At 38.5% G+C, this 24,261-nt stretch overlaps 3 protein-coding genes across 3 annotated transcripts; 1 reads left to right on the top strand and 2 right to left on the bottom strand.

The window, feature by feature from the left end:
- Positions 1-5,717: 5,717 nt before the first annotated feature.
- On the bottom strand, positions 5,718-7,878 carry LOC115733690 (disease resistance protein L6-like). Its single transcript, XM_048277769.1, has 3 exons — positions 7,322-7,878; positions 5,932-7,048; positions 5,718-5,759 (listed from the first exon to the last, which is right to left on the bottom strand). The coding sequence occupies exons 1-3, from the start codon at positions 7,876-7,878 to the stop codon at positions 5,718-5,720; spliced, it is 1,716 nt and encodes a 571-aa protein (XP_048133726.1).
- Positions 7,879-9,299: 1,421 nt separating this feature from the next.
- LOC125314755 (disease resistance protein RPV1-like) lies at positions 9,300-10,598 on the top strand. Its single transcript, XM_048277764.1, has 2 exons — positions 9,300-9,955; positions 10,103-10,598. Exons 1-2 carry the CDS (start codon positions 9,300-9,302, stop codon positions 10,596-10,598), a joined length of 1,152 nt encoding a protein of 383 aa, XP_048133721.1.
- A 10,929-nt stretch (positions 10,599-21,527) lies between these two features.
- Positions 21,528-23,901, bottom strand: LOC115725873. The gene is made up of 5 exons (XM_048277755.1): positions 23,588-23,901; positions 22,855-23,272; positions 22,024-22,755; positions 21,618-21,722; positions 21,528-21,533 (listed from the first exon to the last, which is right to left on the bottom strand). The coding sequence occupies exons 1-5, from the start codon at positions 23,899-23,901 to the stop codon at positions 21,528-21,530; spliced, it is 1,575 nt and encodes a 524-aa protein (XP_048133712.1).
- Between the last annotated feature and the right edge of the window lie 360 nt (positions 23,902-24,261).

Here is a 24,261-nt window from a genome sequence, read left to right as displayed (position 1 = left end):
ATAATATTCCATGGCCAGTTGATTTTGCCATTTACTATTTTTCGGGATTTCTCGAAATTTTACCTATTTTTTTGGGACATATTTTCCCAAAATGCCAAAATTGTTATTTTCTTTTAAATCGGGAGCCGAATATCAATAATAGTCCATGACCGAGTAGATTGTGGCCATTTACTCTTTTTCAGGATTTCTCGAAATTTTATTCATTTTTTTGGGAGAGATTTTCCCAGAATGGCAAAATTGGGGTTTTTTCCTAATTTATTTTTTAAAAAAAAGTATATACTAATTTATTTTTAAAAAAAATTGATTGTGGCCATTTACTCTTCCACGGCCGAACGAGGCCCAAATTTGTAAATATTTTTTTTATAAATTGATTTACTAAATACTTTTTTTACAAAAATTAAATTGGAAAGAAACCCGCAAAATTCTTATTTTTTTTTAAAATCGGGGGCCAAATATCCATAATATTCCATGGCATTTCATTGTGACCATTGCAGCATTGAATTCTTCAAATTTTCAATGATTTTTTCCTATTTTTTTTCTTTTCTATGCTTTTTTATCAATTTTTAATTTTTTTATTTTCTTTTTCCGAATTTTCAAATTATTTTAAAAAATTATTTTTTTGGACCGGGTCAAATTCGGAATGCAATTCTCGGGTTATCCGATAACCTAAAAATGAATATGGACATAATTGTGAAAATGAGTCCAAAAAAAATTTAACCACATTAGGCCAAACTTTTTTATTTTCCCTGTCTCCAAGTACGGCTCTACCTATTAAATTTTTTTTTAAATAGAGCGCTACAAAAAGTCATGAAGGAGAACACGATAGCATACTTGGACATAGGGTAAATAAAAAAATTCGCCCTAATCTCATTGATTTTTTTTTAATCAGGTCAAATGCGGTCCACACTTCTCGTATTGGCTATCCGATAACCCTTTTTTTAAGTTATTTTCCTAAAAATTTATTTTAAACTTTTAAAACAATATTTACATTCACAACAATTTAAAAAAATTTACTAATAACCTATATGTAACATACATGATTCAGATATAAATAACAATCACATAAATAAATCTACACTTACGAAACTCAAAAAATAATAAAAAGAAATTTACCTCAAATTATCGAGAGAGCGCACGCACCGAATGAGGAGCTCAAACTGTCAAGAAAAAGTACCGAATTAATTTAAATATTAATATAAAAACGTAGTACTAACAACATATAAATAAAAATTCATACTTAACTATAAAGAAATGTGTCTAAGGAAGAGCGTTTGAAGGACAGTAAGAGCGTCTAAGAGAGAGACAGTTTGAAAGAGGGAAGAAATGAGAGAATGTTTTGAGACGGACGAAAAACGTTTGAAAGAGAGGGAGAGCGACAAAGCGTTTCCAAAAAGAGAAGAAATGAGAGAAGGAGAGGAAGAGAGAATTTAAAGAAGTGAAGAGAAGAGCAGCAGAAAATCTGGAGCATTTTGCGCATCGTAGCGCCCGACGCCGCAGGCGCAAAATGCGGGGGAGAGGAGAGCCCCTACTCTTTCGCGGCACAAACTTACGCGAGGAGACCGCCACACGGAGAGCGGGGACAGCGGCACAGAGGAGAGGGGGAGGGGGCGGCACGAAGAGAGGGGAAGGAGGGGCGCCACGTGGGGGAGGGGAAGGGGGCGACACGTGGGGGAGGGGGGGCCGACACCCCGCTCGGCAGCTGGGCCGCCGAGCGGAGGTAGGGGCCCCCGACCCGCTCGCCAATGGCTGGCCGGGCGAGTGGGCCCGTGGGCCCCCCTATCCGCTCGGCAGTTCAACCGCCGAGCGGGCCGGTGGGGGCCCACCTCCGCCTAGCTCGGCAATGGCCGCCGAGTAGTCCTTGCTCGGCGGCCCAGCTGCCGAGCGGGTCTCGCTCGGCAATTCCACCGCCGAGCGAGACCCAAATCTGTAAATATTTATTTTTAAAAAATATTTTCGTAAATATTTAATTTAAAAAAATTAAATTGGAAAAAAACCCGCTAAAATGAGCTGACTTTTGGGTCCTTTTAATGAATTTTTGTCAAGCTACTAAAAGTATTAATTGAATTATAATATAACAATACAAATCAGTATTTTGGAAATTGTAGAATGAAATCTTCTTTTTCATCGTTTTACTCTTGTCCTGGTTATGCTGGTTGACGAACAAAATGAATGGATCGGAGGGGACTGGTTCTGTGAATCCTACTACGTGGTCCCATTTAGGAAAAAAGTCGGCGGAGTTTTGTCTTGTTTCTTCTTTGTCCCTTTCCCACGGATTGGCATAATCTCTATTTATTAAAAAAAAAAAAAAGACCCGAGTAAGTATCGGAAGCTAGTGGGTATGCTCAACTATTTAACTATCACCCGATCAGATTTTTTTTTTTTGCTATTAGCGTGATTAGACAGTTGATGTGTGCTCCTGATTATATATGTAGACGATATTATCATCACCGATAGTGATTTCGTGGGTATACAAAAATTAAAACAACTATTTCTCTTTTCCGTTTACATATGTGTTAATGCTTGACTAAGAAGCAGGAAGTACATGCTGGTCCACCTTTCGTGATTTACACAAGGGTAGGTGAAATGAAAATGAAATGTAATCCTACAAAACGAAATTCTATTTCGAATTTACCCAAAAAAACAGAAAGCAAAAAACAGACTGGGTCAAATTAGATTAAAAAAACATAGGGAAAAAAATAAATTATTAAAAGACCAAAATAATAGGCCATATTCTAATATCACTCTGTTAGGTTCATGTTGTATTTTTCCTATCTCTCAATCAGTTAGACAATATACTATATAAAAAGTTCAACTTCTTTGTAAGAAGATAATAAATTGTATGCTCTCGAGCATCGTCAGACGAGAAAAAAGTAAAAAATAAACTATACCAATCCTCTTTAGTTCATATTGCATTTAATTTACTGAACGGGTAGATTAAATTCAACAATGAAATATTCAATTGAAGTTACGTTCACTCAATCCAAATCCTGCACTAAAATCAACAAGGAAAAGTGTATATTTCACATCTTACACTCGCTTACCTAAATCATAAAACAAAATTCACGATAGAATGCCACATTGATATAATTTAATGGTTTGATTAGTGAAAAGTATCAAAAAGACTGCTTCTTCGTGAATTACAATCATGAAAAAATTGCAAATGTTTTGAAGGCAATAAATCTAGTGGTAAGATTTGTGATATCCTTTGTGAAATCAGGAGATTGCATTTAAAAAAATTATGTATGCTAAATACTATTCGCGTTATTGAGTGTAGCTGGAAGTTAGGAAATATTGAGAGTTTTTTAGTAGCTCGAATGTAGTTAGGATCTCTATTATACGCTTCATCTATAGTGAAATCATTGCTGCTCTCTTCGTAGTATAGGTGCGCGACTAACTTAGCCATAATGTGAATACTTCCTTGTTATGTTTATTTTATCTTTCGACCGCTTATTTTTTGCAACATGAGAAACCCCAACTCCTGCGATCAATAACCTCGGCTGCCAAGTATTCCTCATATCACATAAATAATGCACGTCTGTTTAAGAAAATAAAATCAAGTTTCCAATCATCAAACGACGGAAAATATTCGCCACTTTATTTTCATATTTCAGCTAAACACCGAAAAATATTATCAAAGCGACTTCCTCAAAAGTAGTTTTCAGAAATGTCAATTTGTTCTCGAAACAACCTATAATGTGGACGTTAGGATAACCAAGTGATTCAACAGTGCTGCTTCTAAAAATCTTCCAAGCATCGGCAGCAGATAGGGAGCCATTTAAGGAAGCTGTGCAGACGACACTAATCATCGACAGCACCAGTAGGATCCTAGACTTCACATTGAGCAGCTTGAATAGAAACCAGAAATGACATTACAGCTTCCCCTTCATCATGAAAACCCAAAACTAAATCACAAGCCACTCATTTGAATAAAAATACAAAAGAGTTCCAGATTGTTGGGCATTACATCAAAATGCACTAGACTTAAGAGAAGAAAGATTACGGATGCTTCGTATTCCCCTCCCAAATTTGAGCACTATCATGCATTTAAGTCTCAGAGCTTTTGCAACCGTTACAATACCACCAGGTAGCTTTTCTATGCTTCTATTACCTATACCCAGAACTTCCTTCAGGTAATTCCGTGATCCTTGGCCACGATAAGTCCAGTCGAGTCAACAATTCCAGCTTCCCAATTGCGTTGGAGATCTCTCTCAATCCATGAAACCCGCAGCTGTCAAGAGATCAAGAAACTCAACACAGCTTGACAAGACAAGGGCCAACAAATTCGCTAAATAGCTTACCCAGTTAGTTGGCACTAGGCGTCTTCAGCTTCTTTAGAGAACGGATGAAGGGAGGAATCTCTCGTATCGCAGTTCCATCTAGATGAAGTTCCTCCAATTGTCCCAGTTCAGCCATCTGAGGTGGCAGCTCCTTAAGACGCGAACATCCCCTCAAGTCCAGGGAAATGAGGTTCTTCATGTCTCCAATACTAGGATCAATTCCCTTCAATTCGCTGCAGTCTCTGAGGATCAAAATCTCCAATCTTTTAAAAGCTGAGAGGTAGGAAGTACTTTTCAAAGAACGGCAACCTGTAAGGTTGAGAACTTTCAGCTCTCTCGCCATCTGCAAGAAAGAATATGTCGTAGGGGTCAGCGACGAGTGGTTCCTACTCATAGGAAATGGAAAAAGAACGTGTTTATATATCATACCATCATCGAAGGCCATCCCTGCCAGTTATCTGAAATCTTGCTTCCTGACAAATCTAGTATGACTAATTCCTCTGCATGTAAGTTGGTTGCTTCAAATTTTGAGGGACAATTCCCCCATTTGAGCCATCTTAACTCGGAAAACAAACTCCTAAAATCTCCGGTAAGATTCACGTCACTCATCTGAAGGAACCTCAATTTCGGTGATCTTATAAATTGTTCAGGTGTAAATGTCCGGCTCCCAGCAAATCCTGTTGAGTTGCCTCTATCTAGACAAACGGCATGAATCATTTCACTTCCCTACAAATAGAAAGCCGAGGATCACAAATATTGCATCTAACAGACTCGGTGAAATAGTATCTATTTATTTCTACTTCATATAAAGTAAAGTCGATGAAAATGTTTCAGTTTCAAACTCATAACTAAATGTTTCCATAAAAGTTACATGCAACTTACTAACTTCATCACTAACCTAACTGGAGATTATTACAAGGTGCTTCCCCAATTTCACTGACACTTTCTAACATCAAATTTTAATATTTTTCAATGCTGGATAATTGAAAACGGTCACTTGAAAATAAATCAAATCTCAAACTAGTCGAAGGAAAAAAAAAAAAAAATAGAGCGCGCGCACACATCTGTACTATCATATAAAGGAAGAGGAGTTTTTATGTTTGAGGATTTTTCCCCTCTCTCTCTTTCCTGAATACACCTACCAAAGTCTTTAAGATTATACATAACAAGCATGAACAAGCGACTTACGGATGCAGCAAAACAACTGATGTATAACTTACTAAATCAATGAGGATGACTGATAATTCTATTTCAGTTGCATTAACTAAATTTCATATTGATGAGGATGATCATTTTGGATTCAATTAATAAGATCATAGATGTCGGCTGACAACCTTACAAGATAAGACGCGCATAGTTGAACCGGGCTTACACCTGGGTCAGTTATTTTGTTTCTCTCAATATAGAAACTGGAAAAGTCTGCATTTAAGTCTTCGCAGGTCAGATTTCCACATTCTGTTCACTGTCAATGGTCATGACTTTCTACACTACAAAGGCAGAAATTTGAGGAGAAACTGCAGCAGTCACTAGTCACTAGGAAAAAGCAACCTTCTTTTCCTAATCACGTCGATAAAACAATACCAGCACCATAACTGTCATCGGTTAAAACAAGATAACATGCGCCTACGGATGCAAAAGAAAAATATGAAGTTACCTCTTTTCTCTCTAGCACTCCCAGGGCTTCCTCATAATCCCACAATCTACTACGGTGGTGAGGTTCACGGGGGTTTTCTATGCGCACAATTTTCCTACCAAGATCTCTCATTTGATTTTGCATCCGGAGCTCATGATTATCTCCAATCTTTATGAACGACAAGGATCTCAGCACTTCAATTCCTTCTGTTGCAAAAAAGCCACAGGCATCCCACATGTAGGATGCAAGTCTTGCATCACTCCCAATTAAAAAGCAAGCAATATCCAGGAACATTTGCTTTTGCTTCTCCTCCAATAGATAATAACCTATCATTAACTTTTCTTGCACCACCATATGAGGCATATTTTCCATCTTCTTTATTGTCTCTCTCCATACTTCCGCTGGTTTTCCGCACAAAAATGAACCGACAATCTCGAGAGCCAATGGAAGGCCTCCCGTCATAGATACCACAGGACGAGCAAGAGCTGAAAACTCCTCATTGGGAGGAGAGTCTCTTCGAAATGCATGTCTAGAAAATAGGATCAAACGCTGCTCCTCATTCAGTTCCTCAAGCGCGTACTTGCGGTAAACTCCGTACTTGCGGTCAACTTTGGCCCAACCAAGAACACTCTCATTTCTAGTCGTAAAAAAGATCCTACTTCCAGGCGCCAATGAATGACTCATTCCAACCAAATCGTCTAACTGCTCAGTGTTATCCACGTCATCGAGAATAATGAGCGCTTTCTTATCTTTAAATACGGATGTGAGGATAGAGATTCCGTGTGGTACATCACTCGCTTGAAAATCATTTCTTTCCAACATATCAGTGATTAACTGATTTTGCAAGTTCACAATACTATTGCGATTACATGATTTCCTGATGTCTTCAATGAAGCTATGCCAGTACGATGGACTGGACAGCTTTTTGTCGATGGCTTTAACAAGAGTCGTCTTACCGATGCCCACCCTTCCATAGATTCCCACAATTACGACAGCACTAGAACGCTCATCTATTAATTGCATGACCTTGTCCACATGGCTATCAATTCCGACCAAATAATCTGTATCGACTAAATACCGTCTCTTCAACTCTTGGGAAACTTGTTCCGCAACCAATTTTACCAATTCTTCTTCACGCCTGTCAATAAAAATGAGTTTAATGGCATAAGTATTATCTAACGATAGCACAAAAAACAGGACTTGCGGATAGCTTGGAAAACTTATCTCTTTCCCACCTCCGTTTCTTATTTCATTTGCTAAGATGTAAAAGGGCCAAACCCAATCCTGTGATTGCTCCATTTGGATGCACCCATAACTTCTTTTCAAGGTCTCTCTAATGTTACGCGTATTATAGCAAAGAACTTTCATCATTAAATAAAGTAAACAAGGTGTTGGTTAAAGAAGGAAGTACCCATCAGTAAAACTCTCTGATTCCCATGGCGTCGTCAATTCACTGACTTCTTTAAGCGCTTTCTTCCATTCGGCCACAAGCGTTCCGTCAAAACTCCGCCTGTAGCAACCAAATGCCTCTCCAAAGCTACCTCTTTGCTCTGGCACATCCGCGGCTTTCACTTTGTAGAATATGGGAAACACTAGGCGCCTCCCCGAGTGTTTTTGGCGCTCCATCATGCGAACCAGTTGGTCAAGGCAGGATTTGCTAGAAGCATAGTTCTCGGAGATAATCGGGATAAGAATCTCACCGTTGTTAATGGCTTTCAGAACTTCTGGGCCCAATTCCTCACCTGCGCGAACCTCATCGTGGTCCCTGAAGACACGTATTCCGACACCGACAAGTCTGTCGTAGAGGAGGTCGGCGAAGCTCTTTTGAGCATCTGCGAAGCTTAAGAGCACTTCGCAGTCGTCTCCGCTCGGCCGGATCGGAGGACTTGTCCTCCTCTCACTCAGAAGCTTGTGCGCGAGCGCACCGAGAAAGAACGCTACGACAAGCGTCACGAAAGCTTGTTCCATCTCTTCTTTGCCCTGACTGACTCTGCACCTAGTTTCTCCCCCAGAATCTGACTCTCAACCCTGAAGGATGTCAGAAATGGATTCAGGAAAATATGAGGAACTAGTTCAAGTTCGGGAGGGGCTTGGTTCTCTAGGACTGATCAGAAACCCTCGTAGTAGCAAAGCAGCACAAGAAAGGCATTTTAAATCGGGCGTGATGGCTCTCGACTTTCGTGATATTTCTTCCGTCACGTAATTGAAAGAGGTCCGAAGATTCTAGGCCCAGTAAAGAGGGTGAGACGTGCCGTGTCGAAATTAGGAGCACACATTGAGCGACTTTTCTCCTCTTGCCGCGTTCTTCTTCTTCTTTTTTTTTTTTAGTGGGGGTGGGGTTGGCGTGCCAAGTGGAAGCCCCAGCGGAGGAAGTTATATATACAAATATTTGGAAATTATCGTAAAAAAAAATCATAAATTTATTAAATTTGTATCAATTTACTTTTAAAATTTTTAAATATGAAATTTGACTTTAAATATTTTTATATTTTGTCAATTGAGCTCATCGATAGCTTTTAATTGGAACTTGCTGGTGTGTACACCAAAATGTCACGTGGGATGGAAAATGACCATCCACGTGCTAAATGTTTGATACAATCGCAGTGTAAAATATCTGATCACCTTTGATTTGAGGCCGAATCATCATCTGCCGCCTTCCTCTTTCCGGATTCTTCTTTTTCATTTTTGGATTAAGATTTCTGGATGTGGTCAAAGGTTGGTGAAATGCAAATGAAATGTAATCAAGACCAGATGAAATTCCACTTTTCTTCGTCAGTCGGGGAAAATGAAATTCTAGTTGGACTTCGACAAAAGAAACAAACGAAAAACAGACTGTCTTTAGATTATCAAAGATCGCTCTTTATATTGCCGGACAAAATTTCCCATCTGTCTGAAGGACATGGACTATTTGACTTGTCTTTTGATTAAATAGTATAAGTTTATGTTAGAACCATTAAAATCAAAGTCTAGCTCGTAAGTCAAACCTTACATACTTTCACGCAACAAATTTGACATATGGTAATAGAAAACATCTTTTCATCAAATTTGAAACAGAATTAATTGGCAACCAAAAAGCAATGATGTTGATACCTAAATTTTGATTATCCTTCTTAGTCTTGAATACAGAGCACTCGGGCCATCGACTAAATCTAAATAACTAAAGACAAGAACCTCATATCGACTTCAGCTCCCGCAACCGAATCAGCAGACCAAACACGATCCAAGACCACGAAGAAAACTACCACGCCACCACTGTTGGTACAAACACAATTCAGGATTCATCTAGCTACCGGGCGTGAAGCTCTAATTGCCGAGGGAAAACACATCGAGTAACAAAAAAAAAAAAAAACAAAACAAAACCAAGAAATCCACCACAAGCTTAAAACATCATGATTCTCGAAACGACGGAACCGAGGGAAGCGGAGCATTCCTGGCTCGCACGAAGCTGGAGAAGCTTTAGTAAATTGGAACAATTGAAGGAACTTCTTCTAGATCAAACTTTGATAAGAGAAATTCCTTCCTTCATCGGTTCTCTCACGAAGCTGGAGAAGCTTAGTGCTAGATATTGCGCATCATTGGTTGGACTTCCGGACTCGATAGGCGGCTTGGTGAATTTGTCGACCCTTGTCTTGTCAGGCTGTGTTGAGATTGCAGCACTTCCAGACAGCATCGGGTCCCTCGTGAACTTGCGGTGCTTGTCACTGAGACGCTGCCACCGTTTGAGATGGATCCCCAACTCAATTGGGAAGTTGAAATTGTTGACTCAACTCGACTTGATAGGATGTCCGTGTCTTGAGGAGCTGCTGCCTCAAATGGGTAAACTAGAACAATTGAAGAAGCTTCCTCCACATCAAACTATGATGCAAGGTATTCTTTCCTCCACCGGTCCTCTAAAGAAGCCAGAGATGCTTAGTGCCAAGGATCGCAAATCATTTCTTATCCTGTTGACTCAACTGAACTTGACTGGATGTTTGCGTCTTGTGGAGCTGCCGCGTCTCGGTGAACTAGAACAACTGGAGCAATTTCTTCCAGATCGAACCGTCACGTGAGAAATTTCTTCCTCCATCGGTTCTCTGAAGAAGCTAGTGATGCTTATACCGGAGTGCTTGTCATTGGGATGCTGCCACCGATTGAGAAAGATCCTCAACTCATTTGGCATGTTTGATTTTTTGACTCAACTGAACTTAAGTAGATGTTCGCGTCTTGAGGAGCTGCCGCTTCAAATGGGTGAACTAAAACACATGGAGAGACTTCGTCTAGATAAAACTATGATACGAAGTATTCCTTTGTCCATCGGTTCTCTAACGAAGCTAAAGACGCTAAGTTCCATGGATTGCGAATTATTGGTTGGACTTCCGGACTCAATAGGCGGTTTGGAGAGCTTGTTGACCCTTGACTTATCAGGCTGTGTTAAGCTTGCGGCACTTCCAGACAGCATCGGGCTCCTTGTGACTCTGCAGTTCTTGTCATTGGGACGCTGCTACCGATTGAGAGAGATCCCCAACTCAATTGGGAAGTTGGAATTGATGATTCAACTGGACTTGTCATGGACGACAATCATGGAATTACCAGAATCTATAGGGGATTTGCAAAATTTGGAAGTTCTGGATATTACTCACAGTAGCATAAAAGAGATACCAGATGGTATTGGAAGGTTGAAGGAGCTAAAGGTGCTTAAAGAATTGTAAATTATTGCTTGAACTTCCGGAGCCATTTGGTGAACTTGCGGTGCTGTCGATTGAAAAAGATCCCCAACTTCCCGACGATCACCTGAATGGATATGGGAATTGCCAAATTGGTAGCTCTGGATATCGATGGTGGTAAAATAGAAAAGCCACCAGATGGTATTGGAAGGTTGAAAAACCACTGAGGGTCATATGCTCGATGGTGCTCAAAATCGGGAGGGGAATTTCCAAGCATTGGTAATATTTCTTCTTTTAAGTCTAATGCATCGATTTGATGTATTGCCTGACAATCTGGAATTGATTTTTTCTTTTTATTCAAAATGAGATGTTTGTGATTCAGGTTTGGGTTATCATGCTGAAGTAGAAGCTGTAATGTCATTTCTGATATCTATTTAAGCTGCTCATGGTGGAAGTTCAGAACCTGATGGTGCTGTGGACGATAGCGTTGTCTGCACACCTTCCTTAAATAGCTCTCTATCCGCTGCTGATGCTTGGAAGATTGTCAGAAGCTGCAGTGTTCAATCAACTAGGTGATTTCTAATGTCCAGAAACTAAGTTAAGATTGTATGAGCAAAGTCGGTTCGTAGGAGTCCTACTTATTAAACGAACTTCCTACTTCGTCTGGTGGCAGGTTTTAGAGCTCTGTGCTTCATCAGTAAAGCTAGTATATGTTAGCCTGCTGACTGTGCGGTCAGAATTAGAAAGTTTCTTGCCAAAACCAGATTTGAAAATGTTTTGGATATGAAGGACGAAGCAGCTGGTTACCAACCACTGGTAACTTACCAGGAGATCGGATCTAGTCCGGCGACTGCTTTGTTGATAAAATAGGTAGCTTCTTGGTCTTTGGACCCCCTTCCGTCACTGCAAATGCTGCAAAGTGCAAACAGTGCAATGAATAGCGATTTACGTGCATTTGGGGTTGTTCACATAACGGGATAGTAAGTTCTGATTGATGTTATTTGTGCTTGCTGCGAAGATCTGCTGAACATGGGGTTTGGAATATAATTCATTGTTGAGAAAACCTCCTCTAATATATTTTGATAAGTGACAGAACTATCATTAATCTTATTGAATTGGATAAATACTTTGTTGTATTTTATTTCATGTGATACACGTGAGAAAATAAGTTTATATTGACCATAGTTGGATGTTCGGACTCAAAGCAAGAGTATCGCGTATTTGCTTTTGAAGATGTTGAATCATGTTAGCCAGATTAAGTGAAGTATCACTTATGTAGCTTCAGCCGTACCTTTAAATGAAGACTCGTATGCGAGCATCAACAAGGATTCTAGTAACTTTCATCTTAGTGTTCTCTCTATTCAGAATCAAAAGACTAGTTATGCTTTCGAAGACTGTTCATAAATAATGATATATTCAGATTAAAAAGCTGTTCTTATTTGAAGATCCGCATTTGACATATGCTTTATATGGCTAAGAAATTTTTTTTAAGGAAGTTGTAATCTTCGATTTGAAATATGGTTCTACAACGGATTGTAGAATATCTCAAATTGAAAATGACACAACCTGACTTTCATAAATGAAGAATTCTACTTATGTAAATCAACGATTTGGTTGTATGGGCAATCGAATCGGCAGGGTTCAGATTTTCCTAATTAAAAAGAAATGTCAAATGGGGCCTTAGTTTTCCTTCTTCGGAATTTCTCTTGACGATATTAATGACGGCTCGGAAATACTTGTCAAACAGAATTAATAGGAAACGGTTGAAGTTTCTAACAAAAAATTAAAAAAAAAAAGAAAAGGAAATAGTTCAATTTTCGGATCAAATATGATTCCTCAAATATAACAAAAACCACGTTTAATCACATGCGGGCCCCACCACCGCAGGAAACACGCAGATCTGATTAAAAGATTGCCATGTGAATATACACTATTCACCTTTTCTCTTAATAAAGCGAATGCGCCAACTTGATGATAGATGAAATGCAAATGAAATGTGATCACATGAAATAGAAATTCTACTATGAGTTGACCCAGAAATAAAAATCCACAAAATAAAAAAAAAAGGAGAAAAAAGATAGTTGGGTTGCGAAAATCACTTTTCTATTGCCTGGGAAAATGGTTCATTGATCTGGACGAGGTGGGCCAATATGTTACAAGCCTTTGATTTTTAAATCTTATATCGTTGGGCGTCCGAAACTCTGCAAACAGCCCACGAATTCGTAGGAGACTAAGAATGTGATTGAACAAAAATTCAACCAGAAAAAAAAAAGAACAAATCATCAAATTAAAAGGACAGCTGTGTAAATTACAGCTGTGAGGATTCAAAAAACAAACATTAGTTAGAGGTGTAACGTAAGTATTTTCACACTTATCGGTTTTACCTAGACAAGACACATTTGAGTTTTGACACTTCGGAGCCTGTGGGAGTATATACCAAAACTCTTTTCCTTTCAATCTAACCTTGTCAAACCTCGTATTGTTGTTCATGACTTTCAACCGCCGATAACAAAAATTAATGAATGAATGAATTGGATGCTTCGTCGTGGTGAACACCGTGGTGGGATGTCAACGAGAACCGCCTTGAAACTTCATCTTAGCCCGAGCCAGGTTGGGTCGGGTTGGATTTGAGTTAGGTAATAAATGATCCGATCCAAACAGATCCATTTAACTCATATTGACCCATTTTTTTTATAATACAATTTTAGCGACCCGCAATAAACTCAACCTAGACCCAGCCAGAGTCCCAATTCTTAGATGGGCAATCACTTTCTGGACAATAGCCGTGGGAGTATACCCTAATAAAACGAATGCGCTAACTTGATAATAGATGAAATGCCAATGAAATGTGATCATATGAAATGAAATTCTACTTTGAGTTGACCCAGAGATAAAAATCGACAAAAGAGATAAAAAAAAAAAAACAGAGGAAAAAGATCGTTGGGTGGCCAAAATCACTTTTCTATCGCCGGGGAAAATTGTTCATCGATCCGAACGAGTAGGGCCAATATGTCACGAGCCTTTGATTTTAAAATCTTATATCATTGGGTGTCCGAAACTCTGTAAACAACCCATAAATTAGTGAAACAATCAAGACTCTATCTATTTCGCGAAAAATGTGGCCTTTCCGAAAAATAATTTTCAGGAAGTCGTTTTTCAAGAAAATGACACTTTTTTTTATGTTTAGCTGAAACCTGAAAATGAACTTAAAACAACCCGCGAATTAGTGAAGAGAAAAAGATATAGGTTTTTTCTTTCTTTTTTTTAGATTCCATGATTATAAATTCATAAGTAATAATTTTCCTTATAAAAGTATATGAACGATAGAGAGAAAGAGAGGGTTTTTTTTTTTTGTATTTGCTTTTTTCTTTTTTGTATACAACGCCATGAGAGACGTAGAGAGCTCCCAGAAGACGGAGAGAGACATATGATCTTAATTAAAAAGAATATCGTGATTTGTCGTTAAATATATTTCTTTCATCAATTAAAAAGGTAAAAAAAAGGACAATACTGAAGTCTAACTCTGCCTTTATATCCTTCCAAGTATATTTGGGTGTTCTGATTTCTCACAATGAATCTTATAATCTCCAACTCTGGACTTTCTACGCAATTCGTGCTTTGCGCCGGAGGAAATATTTTATGCAAGAACTGCACCAAGGCTCTCTAAGGAGACCTGTGGTAAGTATATACCAGGACTCTTTTCCCTTCTGTCTAACTTTGTCAAACCTCGTATTGTTGTTCAAGATTTTCAACCGCCGATAACAAAAATTAATGAATAAATGAATTAGATGCTTTGTCGTGGTGAATACTGTAGGCGGGATGTCAACGAGAATTGCCTTGAAACTTCATCTTAGCCGGTTGGGGTCAAGTTGGATTTGAGTCGGGTAATAATGATCCGATCCAAACATATCCATTTAACCCTTATTGACCCAATTTTTCTACAATGCAATATTAGCGACCCATAATAAACCCAACCTAGACCGAGCCAGAGCTCCAATTCTTAGCAATTTTTTTTTCCTTAAATTGTTTGTCTCTAAAGAATGGTCAACTCCATGGACCGGCTTGTCGATCCGTAAGTAAGCTAAGGTGCTCGAGTCCCATCATGGGCGCGTGGCACATGAGCAGCGTGGAAATGCGGGTGAGCGGCATGCTGACGAACGAAAACAAAGAGGCTTTGGAACCAGGAACTTGTTGGTTCCGATTTGATTCATAGTTCTACGTGGGAACCAGCCTAGTTTATGTTTTTGGATTAAAAAAAATGAGCTTTTTATGGTAAAATTTTGAAGTTACACCATCTCAATAGAAAAACATATTGGTCATGTTGTTTGTTAATGTCAAAGACCATGCTTCCATTCTCGATGCGTGCACAATTGTGTTTTTTCTTAAAAAAACTAAAGGCTCTAGAATTGGCCTTAAGGGAACCAAGCACATGCACCAAGGTCCCCGCCCGGGCTTGGGAGGACCCAAGCCAAACCTCCATGGATTAGGATACGGGCACTGCGGTCTCGAGCCTAGCCTCAATGGACTCGGGATCGACGTATGTGGACCCAAGCACAATCAATAGGGTTGTGCTCGATTTCGAAGGACTTGGAGCCCAGCCTCTTTGAACTCAAACCCTTTCATCGAGGAATTGGGCCTGGCCTCGATGGATTGAGGCCGAGCGCCACTAACTTGAGCGAGAGAGCTAGGTAACCGGCCATTATAACTAGAGATTTCTAACTTTTCATATAAATTTTATAATTGAAAAATGAGACGACAAAGTAAAATTAAAAGGGGTACCTACCACCTGGACCCTTCTCGATCCGTGATTAAACCGGGTTAAGTTGGGCTCATTAAAGAAATTAACCCATTAGAACCCAGAAGTAGGCCCAACAAAAATAAAAATGTCGTTGTTGGCCATTTCCACTGCCGCGCGTCAAAGCTCTGTTCGCCCTCGCTCTTGATTGCCGCTGGCAAAGAGCTTGAATCGGCCGAATTAGGAAGATTCCGGCGGCGAAAATGGATGGTAATCACCATGGATGGAGTCGGGACACTTCAATAAAGCTGGTCGCAAGTCAAGACTGGAGGACCGGTGCCAAAAATTGGCCGAAGAATCATCGAACAGAGGATGCCGTGAAGAGGAATTGAAGAGGAATTGAGAGAGAGAGCTTTTCCTCTCAAAATTTTTGTGAGAGTGCGAAATTTCAAATTTATCTATAATCTTAATCCTTAGGTTACATTTGATAATCGGGATAAAATTTATTCTCTTCTATGTTTTGTTTCCATCGAGAACAAGATAAAATGAGATATAATAGGATATAGATTGAATGAAATTATTCCATGGGATAGGAGGGTTAAAAGTGGGTAAAATTTGTTATGTTCATGGCATAAAAACTATTTTCTCAAATAACAAACTTCTTAAATAATAAAATTAAACTAATAATATAATATAATTTATATTGAATTATAATATTAAAAATAAAATTCAAAATAACTAAAAAATAATTAAATTTCTTATTTATTTTTATAAATATTTGTATATTTGAATTTCTTGTATTTTATAATATACACACACTTAGTGTAAAATAGGCCGAATTCCATAAAAAAAAACCCCAACTTTGGGTTTTGTCCCAAATCTGCCCTCAACTATTTTTTGTCTCGTAAAAAACCTCCAACTTTTATTTTAGTCCCAAATCTATCCTAGTTATTCCTCGGTTAAAAATCACCGTTAAGTGATCCGATGTGACCATTCCACATCAGCATAAAATTCACGTCCGATATTGACGTGGAAAAATACCACAGAAGCATCGTTCTTTGCTTGGAATATTGGGGGAGTTAGGGCTCACTGTTTCTTCTTCAATTCGAGAATGGGGTCGCTCTAGAGGTGGCCATTTGGAACAGTGGGCCCGGAACCGGCCCGTTGACCGGGCCCACGGTTCCATAATTTTGGGAACCGGCCCGGAACCGCCAATTCCGACCCATTATTTATTATTAAAAAAAAGGAAAAAAAAGATATGGTTGGGCTCTTTGCCCCACGAGCCCCCTGCCCCACCCCCCCACAGGCCACAACGGCTCTTTGGGCCATTTGGCCCAAAGAGCGGTTGCGGCATGTGCAATAGCCAAATTGGCTATTGCCTAAAAAAAAATATGAATTATTTTTAATTCTTGCCTATAAATACCTATCCTCTTCCTTTCATTTTTCTCACAAATCCTCTCAACAATTCTCTTAAATTCTCTCAAATCCTCTCAATCCCGCCTCAATTCTCTCAATCAAATTTCCAATCAATTCTCTCAAAAATGGCAAGTGGAAGTAGAAATGCTGACAAGGGCAAGATGACTATGAGAGATTCCGAGTATCTCATTCCTAAATATGATCCTCGTGAGTATGCATGTTGGGAAGACAACGACGATAATATCAACTATGTCCCGATTCCGAACGTCGAGCACATCCCAACACAAGAAAGTCTTCATCCTCCCACCGGTGTCGAAGAAACGTCAACGGCAAATGAGCCGGAACGGAAGGGCCGAGATAATACATCCGACTTGTGGCTACACTTCGACAAGGTACGTGATGAAGGCGAAGGTAAGTATAATATAAAATGTAAATATTGTTCGCAAACATATAAATTTACGAAAGGAGATGGCTACGGAACATTCCGTCAAGATCTGACGAAAAAATATTCAACGCAAGCGGGGATGGACAATACGCAACAACAAATTTCCGGGTACGCCACTTCTAATCCTCATCCTTTATTCTATTATACTGATGCACTTTATAAACAAACATTAACTGAATATGTTGCCCTTGATCATGCTCCATTTAATACTGGTGAAAATTTTAATATGAAATATTTGATAAATACTGCATTGGTTCCGCAAGCATCAATTATTCCAAAAAGTACTCTTAAACGCGAAGTTTTTCATCTTTATAAAAAAAAAAAAAAATCTTTAGCAAAATTTTTTGTAGAATTCAATGAACGTGTGCATATAGGTAGCGATATTTGGAGTGATCTTTGACAAATTCATTCTTATATGGATGTCACGTGTCATTGGATAAGTGACGATTTGACCATTCAAAAAAGACTTATTGCATTTCGAGTTTTTGATGAAAGAAATTCGACTCAAAATATTTATAGAATAATTAGGCAAGTTTTAGAAGAATATAATTTGATAAATAAAGTATTTTCAATCGGTTTTGATAATGCCGCCGCAAATACCGCTTCTATTTCCGAATTAGAAAATATTTGCAAACCCACTTTTGGCGGACAATTTTTTCACATTAGATGTGCTTGCCATGTTTTAAATTTATGTGTACAAGATGGTTTACGAACTCTTGACACTTCTCTCGCCCCAATAAAAGATGGAATTAAATTTTTATGAAGTCGTCCCCATTTTATGAAATCATGGGGAAAATTTTGTAAACAACATGGGAGAAGGGCAAGAAGATTTCCAAAAGATATTCCGAATCATTGGAATTCTACGTACGAGTTGTTTCGGCAAACTTTTGATTACAAAAATTTATTATGTATGTTTATTTCACAAAATATTCCCGAAATTACTTTACTTCCGCAACATTGGGACGTTTGCAAAAAAAAATTAGATTTTTTGAAAATTTTGAATGATGCTACTAAGACTTTATCTGGTATTTATTATCCTACTGCTCATTTATTTTTAATAGAGTGTGTTAATATTGGTAGTGTTTTTAGTGAATATGAAAATGATACTGAATTAGCTCGAACTATTTTAGTAATGCGAGAAAAATGGTTGCATTATTATTTGCAAATTCCTCTTGTCTATTTAGTTGGTATTGTTTTTTATCCACGTATTAAATTAGACGGTTTACTAGATTATTTGAATGTGTATTATCATGATTGTTTACATTTGGAAGATTCAATAGATATTTCAAATATACAAAGAAATGTTAAAGAATCTATAGTAGTATCATATGGAGAATTTTGTAGTAGATATGGTTTAAATGATTCCGGATCTTTACAATCTACCGCCTCACATAGCGAAGATGGTAGTTCACTTAATAAAGGATATAATATGCTCAATAGTAGGAAAAAAAATAAAAAAATAAAAAGGGGCAACATGTAGTATTTCTGAATTAGAAAAATATTTAACCACTTAATTTGAATTTCGTGATGTAGAACATAGTACAGATTTCGAAATCCTAAAGTGGTGAAAGATTCACCAAATCGATTACTCAGTTCTCGCCCTCATCGCTTGCCGGATATTAGCAACCCATTTTTCAACAGTTGCGGTTGAACAAGCATTTAGCGCTGGAGGATTAGTTTTGGACTCTCGCCGTTCAAGATTAAGCCTGGAGTCCGTAGAAGCTCAAGCTTGTGTCGACGATTGGACGATGACGAAATTTCGACACCAAGAGCTAGATCGAGAACACGAATTTTTTAGCGAGGATTGTGGAGATACCACCGCCACGGGTACCACAACGGATAGCGATGATTGCCGATGAGGTAAGTTGGGGTTATCAAAGGTAAAAGAACTAGATTGGCTTTGATTCTTCTATCCCCAAGAAGATATGTAGGCTCTTAATGATAATTCATTAAGTTCAAGCTCATTCCTCCTCTCTCTTTTTTTCCCCACATTTTATTACAATGTACAATTTGATTATATTTTATAATTTATAATTTATTATATTTATTTTATAATTATTATTTTAAAAATTAAAATTAAAAAAGAAACCGGAAGGAATCGGCCCGGAACCACCGGTTTCGAACCGGAACCGGCCCGGATCTGGTATTTTCAACGGCCGGTTCCGGTTCCACCTTTTTGTGGAACCGGAACCGGCTGTCGCTCCCTCCATCAACTTGACGCAACGATTCCAGATCCAGCTGGCCTCTCCCTTCATCAAGTTCGCTGGATGCGACGAAGCTGGAGCCGGTGGCGATCGCTCTGCTATCGGGTTCGCCCGACGCTACAATTCCAGAGCCGGAGCTAGTGGTCGCTCCCTTGATCGGGTTTGCTCGACGCAACGAAGCCAGAGCCACCAAGCTTCTTCGTTCCCTTCGCCTTGGGAGAGTTAGGGCTTCCTTCTTCTTTCTTCTTCTTCTTCTTCTTCTTCTATTCGCGTTCAATCTAGTTTGGTATATCTCAGAACGTATCCGAGAGTTCCTTGCAAGAAATTGAATCATTCCTTGTACACTGTCTCTCCGAATGTGCTAAGATGTTTTCTTCTCAGTTTAGGTTAATTTCCATGATTCAACGTGATTTTGTCAATTACGTTCGTCCGGTTTAGCGCAAGATTAGCATCAAATCCGAGCTTGTTAACTTGTCTTTTCTCCTTTTGTCGAGCGTATACAACCTATTTGATGATATGTCCCCGAGATATAGTCATGAATTAATTCGTGGAATTGCTCAATCTGAATATGTTTTGCTAATAGTCCACATGCTATTAATCTACTTGGTCATTATTAGACAGGATTCTTGATGTAATTTCATAGCTGCGGAGTATAATCGTTATTTCCGTTTCTCTATTCGCCATCATGTTTTGTGCTTCAAGTGTTTCTATGGTTCACATATTTAGACAGCATTCCTAGAAAATTGAGAGGCTCTGTCGGTGTCATTTGTTGCTAATTTTTTTTCTAGTAAAAGTAATAGAGGCTGCTAATAATTCGTCTGAAGAGGAACTTTAGTGTTTATAACAAATGCAATTGAAGATTATAGGTGTAAAAGCGTGCGGGACTCATGTAGCCATTTTCTGCAGATGATGATGGCTAGCATTGTCTTCAGGCATTTGAATAGGAAAATCCGGTTAAAGAAGAAACTTTTTCCCGGACAGATGTGGTGGAGCCCTACTTGAGCTCATTCGCTTATTTGGTTAATGTGCCACAGGAAAAATTACACTCCTTTAGATTAAACTTGTATTTGTCTTTCCCGTCTGATTTTTTCAGGGTCCTCTCTAATTTTACCAAGATTGCAGAAGCTCATGAAACCATTTTTCTTTTATGTGGTTTACTCAAGGATGGAAGTAAGAAGCTCATGGATTTTCAAATGAGCGTTAGCACATGTAAAGAACATATCGAAGGCCTTGAAAGAGAAGGAAAAGGAGCAAAGGAGTTAACGAGTGAGAGCCCACTAGTGAAATCATTTTCTTCCGTTTGACTGAAATGGAGTTGTGTTCTAGCCGACTAGTGAAGTCCTTTTCTTCTGTTCTACTGAAATGGAGTTGTATTCTAGATGATGCAGAGCATCTAGTAGCTGTTTTTTTACATCTCTCATTCTTCTTTGTTTATAATGCTGGCAAAAGACCTATTTCAGTTGTAATCCTCGTTGACATTGAAATACAAATACAATAGTTACCATATCATTTTTTCTTTTGAAACTTAAATTAGCAGTGATTTTCACACAGGTTCTCTAACATTCCGCATCATACATGAGATTAACGCAAAAAAATAACATAATATATATTCACAATAAATTGCCCATCTATAAATCATTAATTCTCCATTCAAAAGCAATAATACAAGGCCTAGAAGGTTGCTATCACTATCAGTAAGATCATTACAAAATGCTGATCCTAAACTCCAAGGTTAAAAACTGAACTCAAAATTACCAAATTCCCAGACTAGATAGATACTACACAACCAAATCCATTTACAAAAAACACACAAACTAGCACTTTTCAATCTACAACAAAAATTCTCGTCTAACAGCAGGCACCGAACGTCCACTAGCATTTCTTGGTCCACAATTTCACAATCCACCACCGATTTCGGATTGTTGAATGGAGCTTGAGATACCAATTGAAGATTGGCTCTGAGAAGCTTGAACACTTCTTGCTCCTATTTGTCCATTGGATAAGGATGGACCGCCGATGTCAATAACTCTATCACTACCAGGCATCCGTAGTAAGAAAAGAAAATCGACATATGAACTTGTTTTTTTTTTTCAATATACTTATAATACATTAGACAAAGATATTACCCTTAAATGTGAATTTCCAGTTTCAAACATGAAAAGTCCATATCCTTGTCAAGCCTGAAGATACAAAATGAGCACAAAACATTAATCCTAAGGAGCACGAGTTTTATTAACATACAATGAGGCTAAAAAGACACAAACCTGTGCTCTCTCATTTCTGATGATAGCAGAGTCCCTATTAGATGGTTTACTACCCCGTGTACCGTCCCGCACACCCGTAGCCTTCTTTGGTCTTCCTATTTTTGCCTGCGTGTGAAAGAGAAAAAAAACCAACATTTACGGTCATGATATCCCGCAACAAAGTTATTATAAAAAGTTACAAATTGTCAAATGAGACTTACTTTGGGTGGCCTAGATGCTGTAGGATTCTTGCATGTTTTTTTGTTATGTCCATAGTTAAGGCAATTTGAACATCGCATTTGGACACCAACTTTCATCAATTTCTCACTATCACTACTTTGCTCATCCTTGTCTTTGATTCTGTTTTTTTTTTCTCTCTCCCTCTTTTCCTTCTATAAGGTGGTGGTTTGATTGGCTCACCACCGACTTTGGGCCACATTTGTTGTCCATTCATGGCTGGGAGGAAATATTGATAACATTTCTCATAAGCATCTTTCTTGAAACAATCATCAACATAATCATTGATATCGAACTTCATGAAACTAATGCAACATATTGCATGTTTACATGGTATTCCAGATAAATCCCACTCCCTACAAGCACAGGTCTTCCTAGCCAAGTCTACCACAAATCTATTGTCAAAAACTTGAACCTCAAAGTTATTCCCCATTGCCGCTCTAGCAGTACAACACTTGCTCTCCAGCTTAGTCTTCTCCAACTTCATTCTAATCCTTGGGCAAATTGGATCTATTCGATCCATCATTAACTGACTTCTCTTTGCCATCCTGTCCATCAACATAGTTCTTATTTCTTCAAGCATCTTAAGTATGGGTTTTGTTCTTGGTATGCAAAGGTATCCGTTGAAGGTTTCACTTAAGTTATTATCAACCGCATCACACTTTGTACCTGTCTTGATGAAAGCCTTACAGAAATGCTTAGGGCCTTGCCTCATAAAGTCTTCATAACCTTTAGGGCACTCCTCCTTCAAATTCGCCATTTCTAGGTCAAATTCAGCTTGAAATGTACACCTCACAGCTCTCCAAAAGAGATTCTTAAGAGCGTCTCCTTTGTGCAATTTTTTCCAATTAGCATATATGTGTCTTGCACAATTTCGATACTCAGCTTGTGGAGATAAACATGAAACTGCGTTCATTAGTCCCTGCAACCAAAAAATCAGCCAATAAAAAACAAAAAAATCACATCAATAACTACAAAATTGTAGCATAACAGCAAATAAAGACAAAAGATGATATATCACCTTTTGTTGATCACTAATAAAAGTCCAACCTTCACCCGTGCCCATGCTCGGGTCTATGAATAAGAGGGTGAGAAACCAAGTCCAAGATGCCTCGGACTCAACTTCCACAACTGCCCAAGCTATTGGAAACATTTGATTATTTCCATCTCGTCCTACAGCGCATAACAACATGCCCTTCATTCCAGTCTTAAGAAAGCACCCATCTAAGCCAATGACACGCATACATCCTGCTAAAAAGCCCTTTTTCAACTCATTAAAACCCACATAAAATTTCTCAAATACTTTGGTTGTTGGGTTGACTTCTATAAAAAATGTTCCCTCCTTGCTAACTCTCTTGAGCTCCGCCAAATAAGATCTCAACATAACATATTGCTCCTCTATCGGGCCCCTTATATCACTAAGAGCTTTCCATATAGCTCTATAACATTTTTTCTTGTTAAGTGTCAAGGCAAACCTTTCTATTGCATTTGCCTACATTTCTACAACCGAGTAAGTAAGTCTTGCTCTAATCTTGGGCATGTACTCTTAAGCAAGCCATGTAGCAGTAGCTTGCCTATTTGTTAGACTTCTATTGCAATAATGGGGAAATCCAACTCTCGTTATGACGAAAGTTTTCTCATTTTGAATCCAACCGCCATACAACCTCCAATCACATCCTCTTACACACCTTGCTTCCATTCTTTTATATTCACTATTTTTCCAAGAAATGTCAAATCCATTAATCACAGCATACCTTTTCACAGCATTCTTGAACTGTTCATGAGATTCAAATCTCATGCCTACACTAAACATTTTCTCATTATGGTCACACGTAGAATCATACCTATTAACCATTAGGCTTGATATGCCATTGGTTACTTCAAAATCATCAATATCGAGTCCACTTAGAGATTCACTATTAGAATCTGCATCTTCATTAGCTGCCTCATGTTCGTATAAAACAGCATCGGTGGAACCCACAACTAAATCTGGACTGTCATTTGCCTCCTCTTCTATTCCCGCTTCTTCGAATTCTGTCACGATCTCCCTTGTTGCCCGACTCTTCATCATCTAATATATTTGGTTCTTTAGCACTCCAGTCTAATGAGCTACAATCGCTGTTACTTTCATTCCGTTAAAAAATACACAAAGTTATAAACTGATAACTAAAAACAATTTCGAACATAAAGAGTCAACAATTGAATGAACTCACCATTACTTCTGATTCAACCTAGTAACACTCCAATTTTCGATGAACGAAAATTGATAGCAAATCGATGGTCAACCCGTAAGTTCAATGTCGCACACATTACATTGATTGAAGTGAACTATAAACAACACAATTCACATCTTGGGAACATTGACTACCACAACAATCAACTAGCATTCTTCTAAGATTGATTTTGAAGGTGCTGATTAACAGACAAC

Source organism: Rhodamnia argentea, chromosome 1, assembly GCF_020921035.1.
Source record: "Rhodamnia argentea isolate NSW1041297 chromosome 1, ASM2092103v1, whole genome shotgun sequence".
In the NCBI taxonomy this organism is placed as follows: domain Eukaryota; kingdom Viridiplantae; phylum Streptophyta; class Magnoliopsida; order Myrtales; family Myrtaceae; genus Rhodamnia; species Rhodamnia argentea.
The sequence above is the reverse complement of the archived record's forward strand: the minus strand, read 5'-3'. Positions and strand labels throughout refer to the sequence as shown.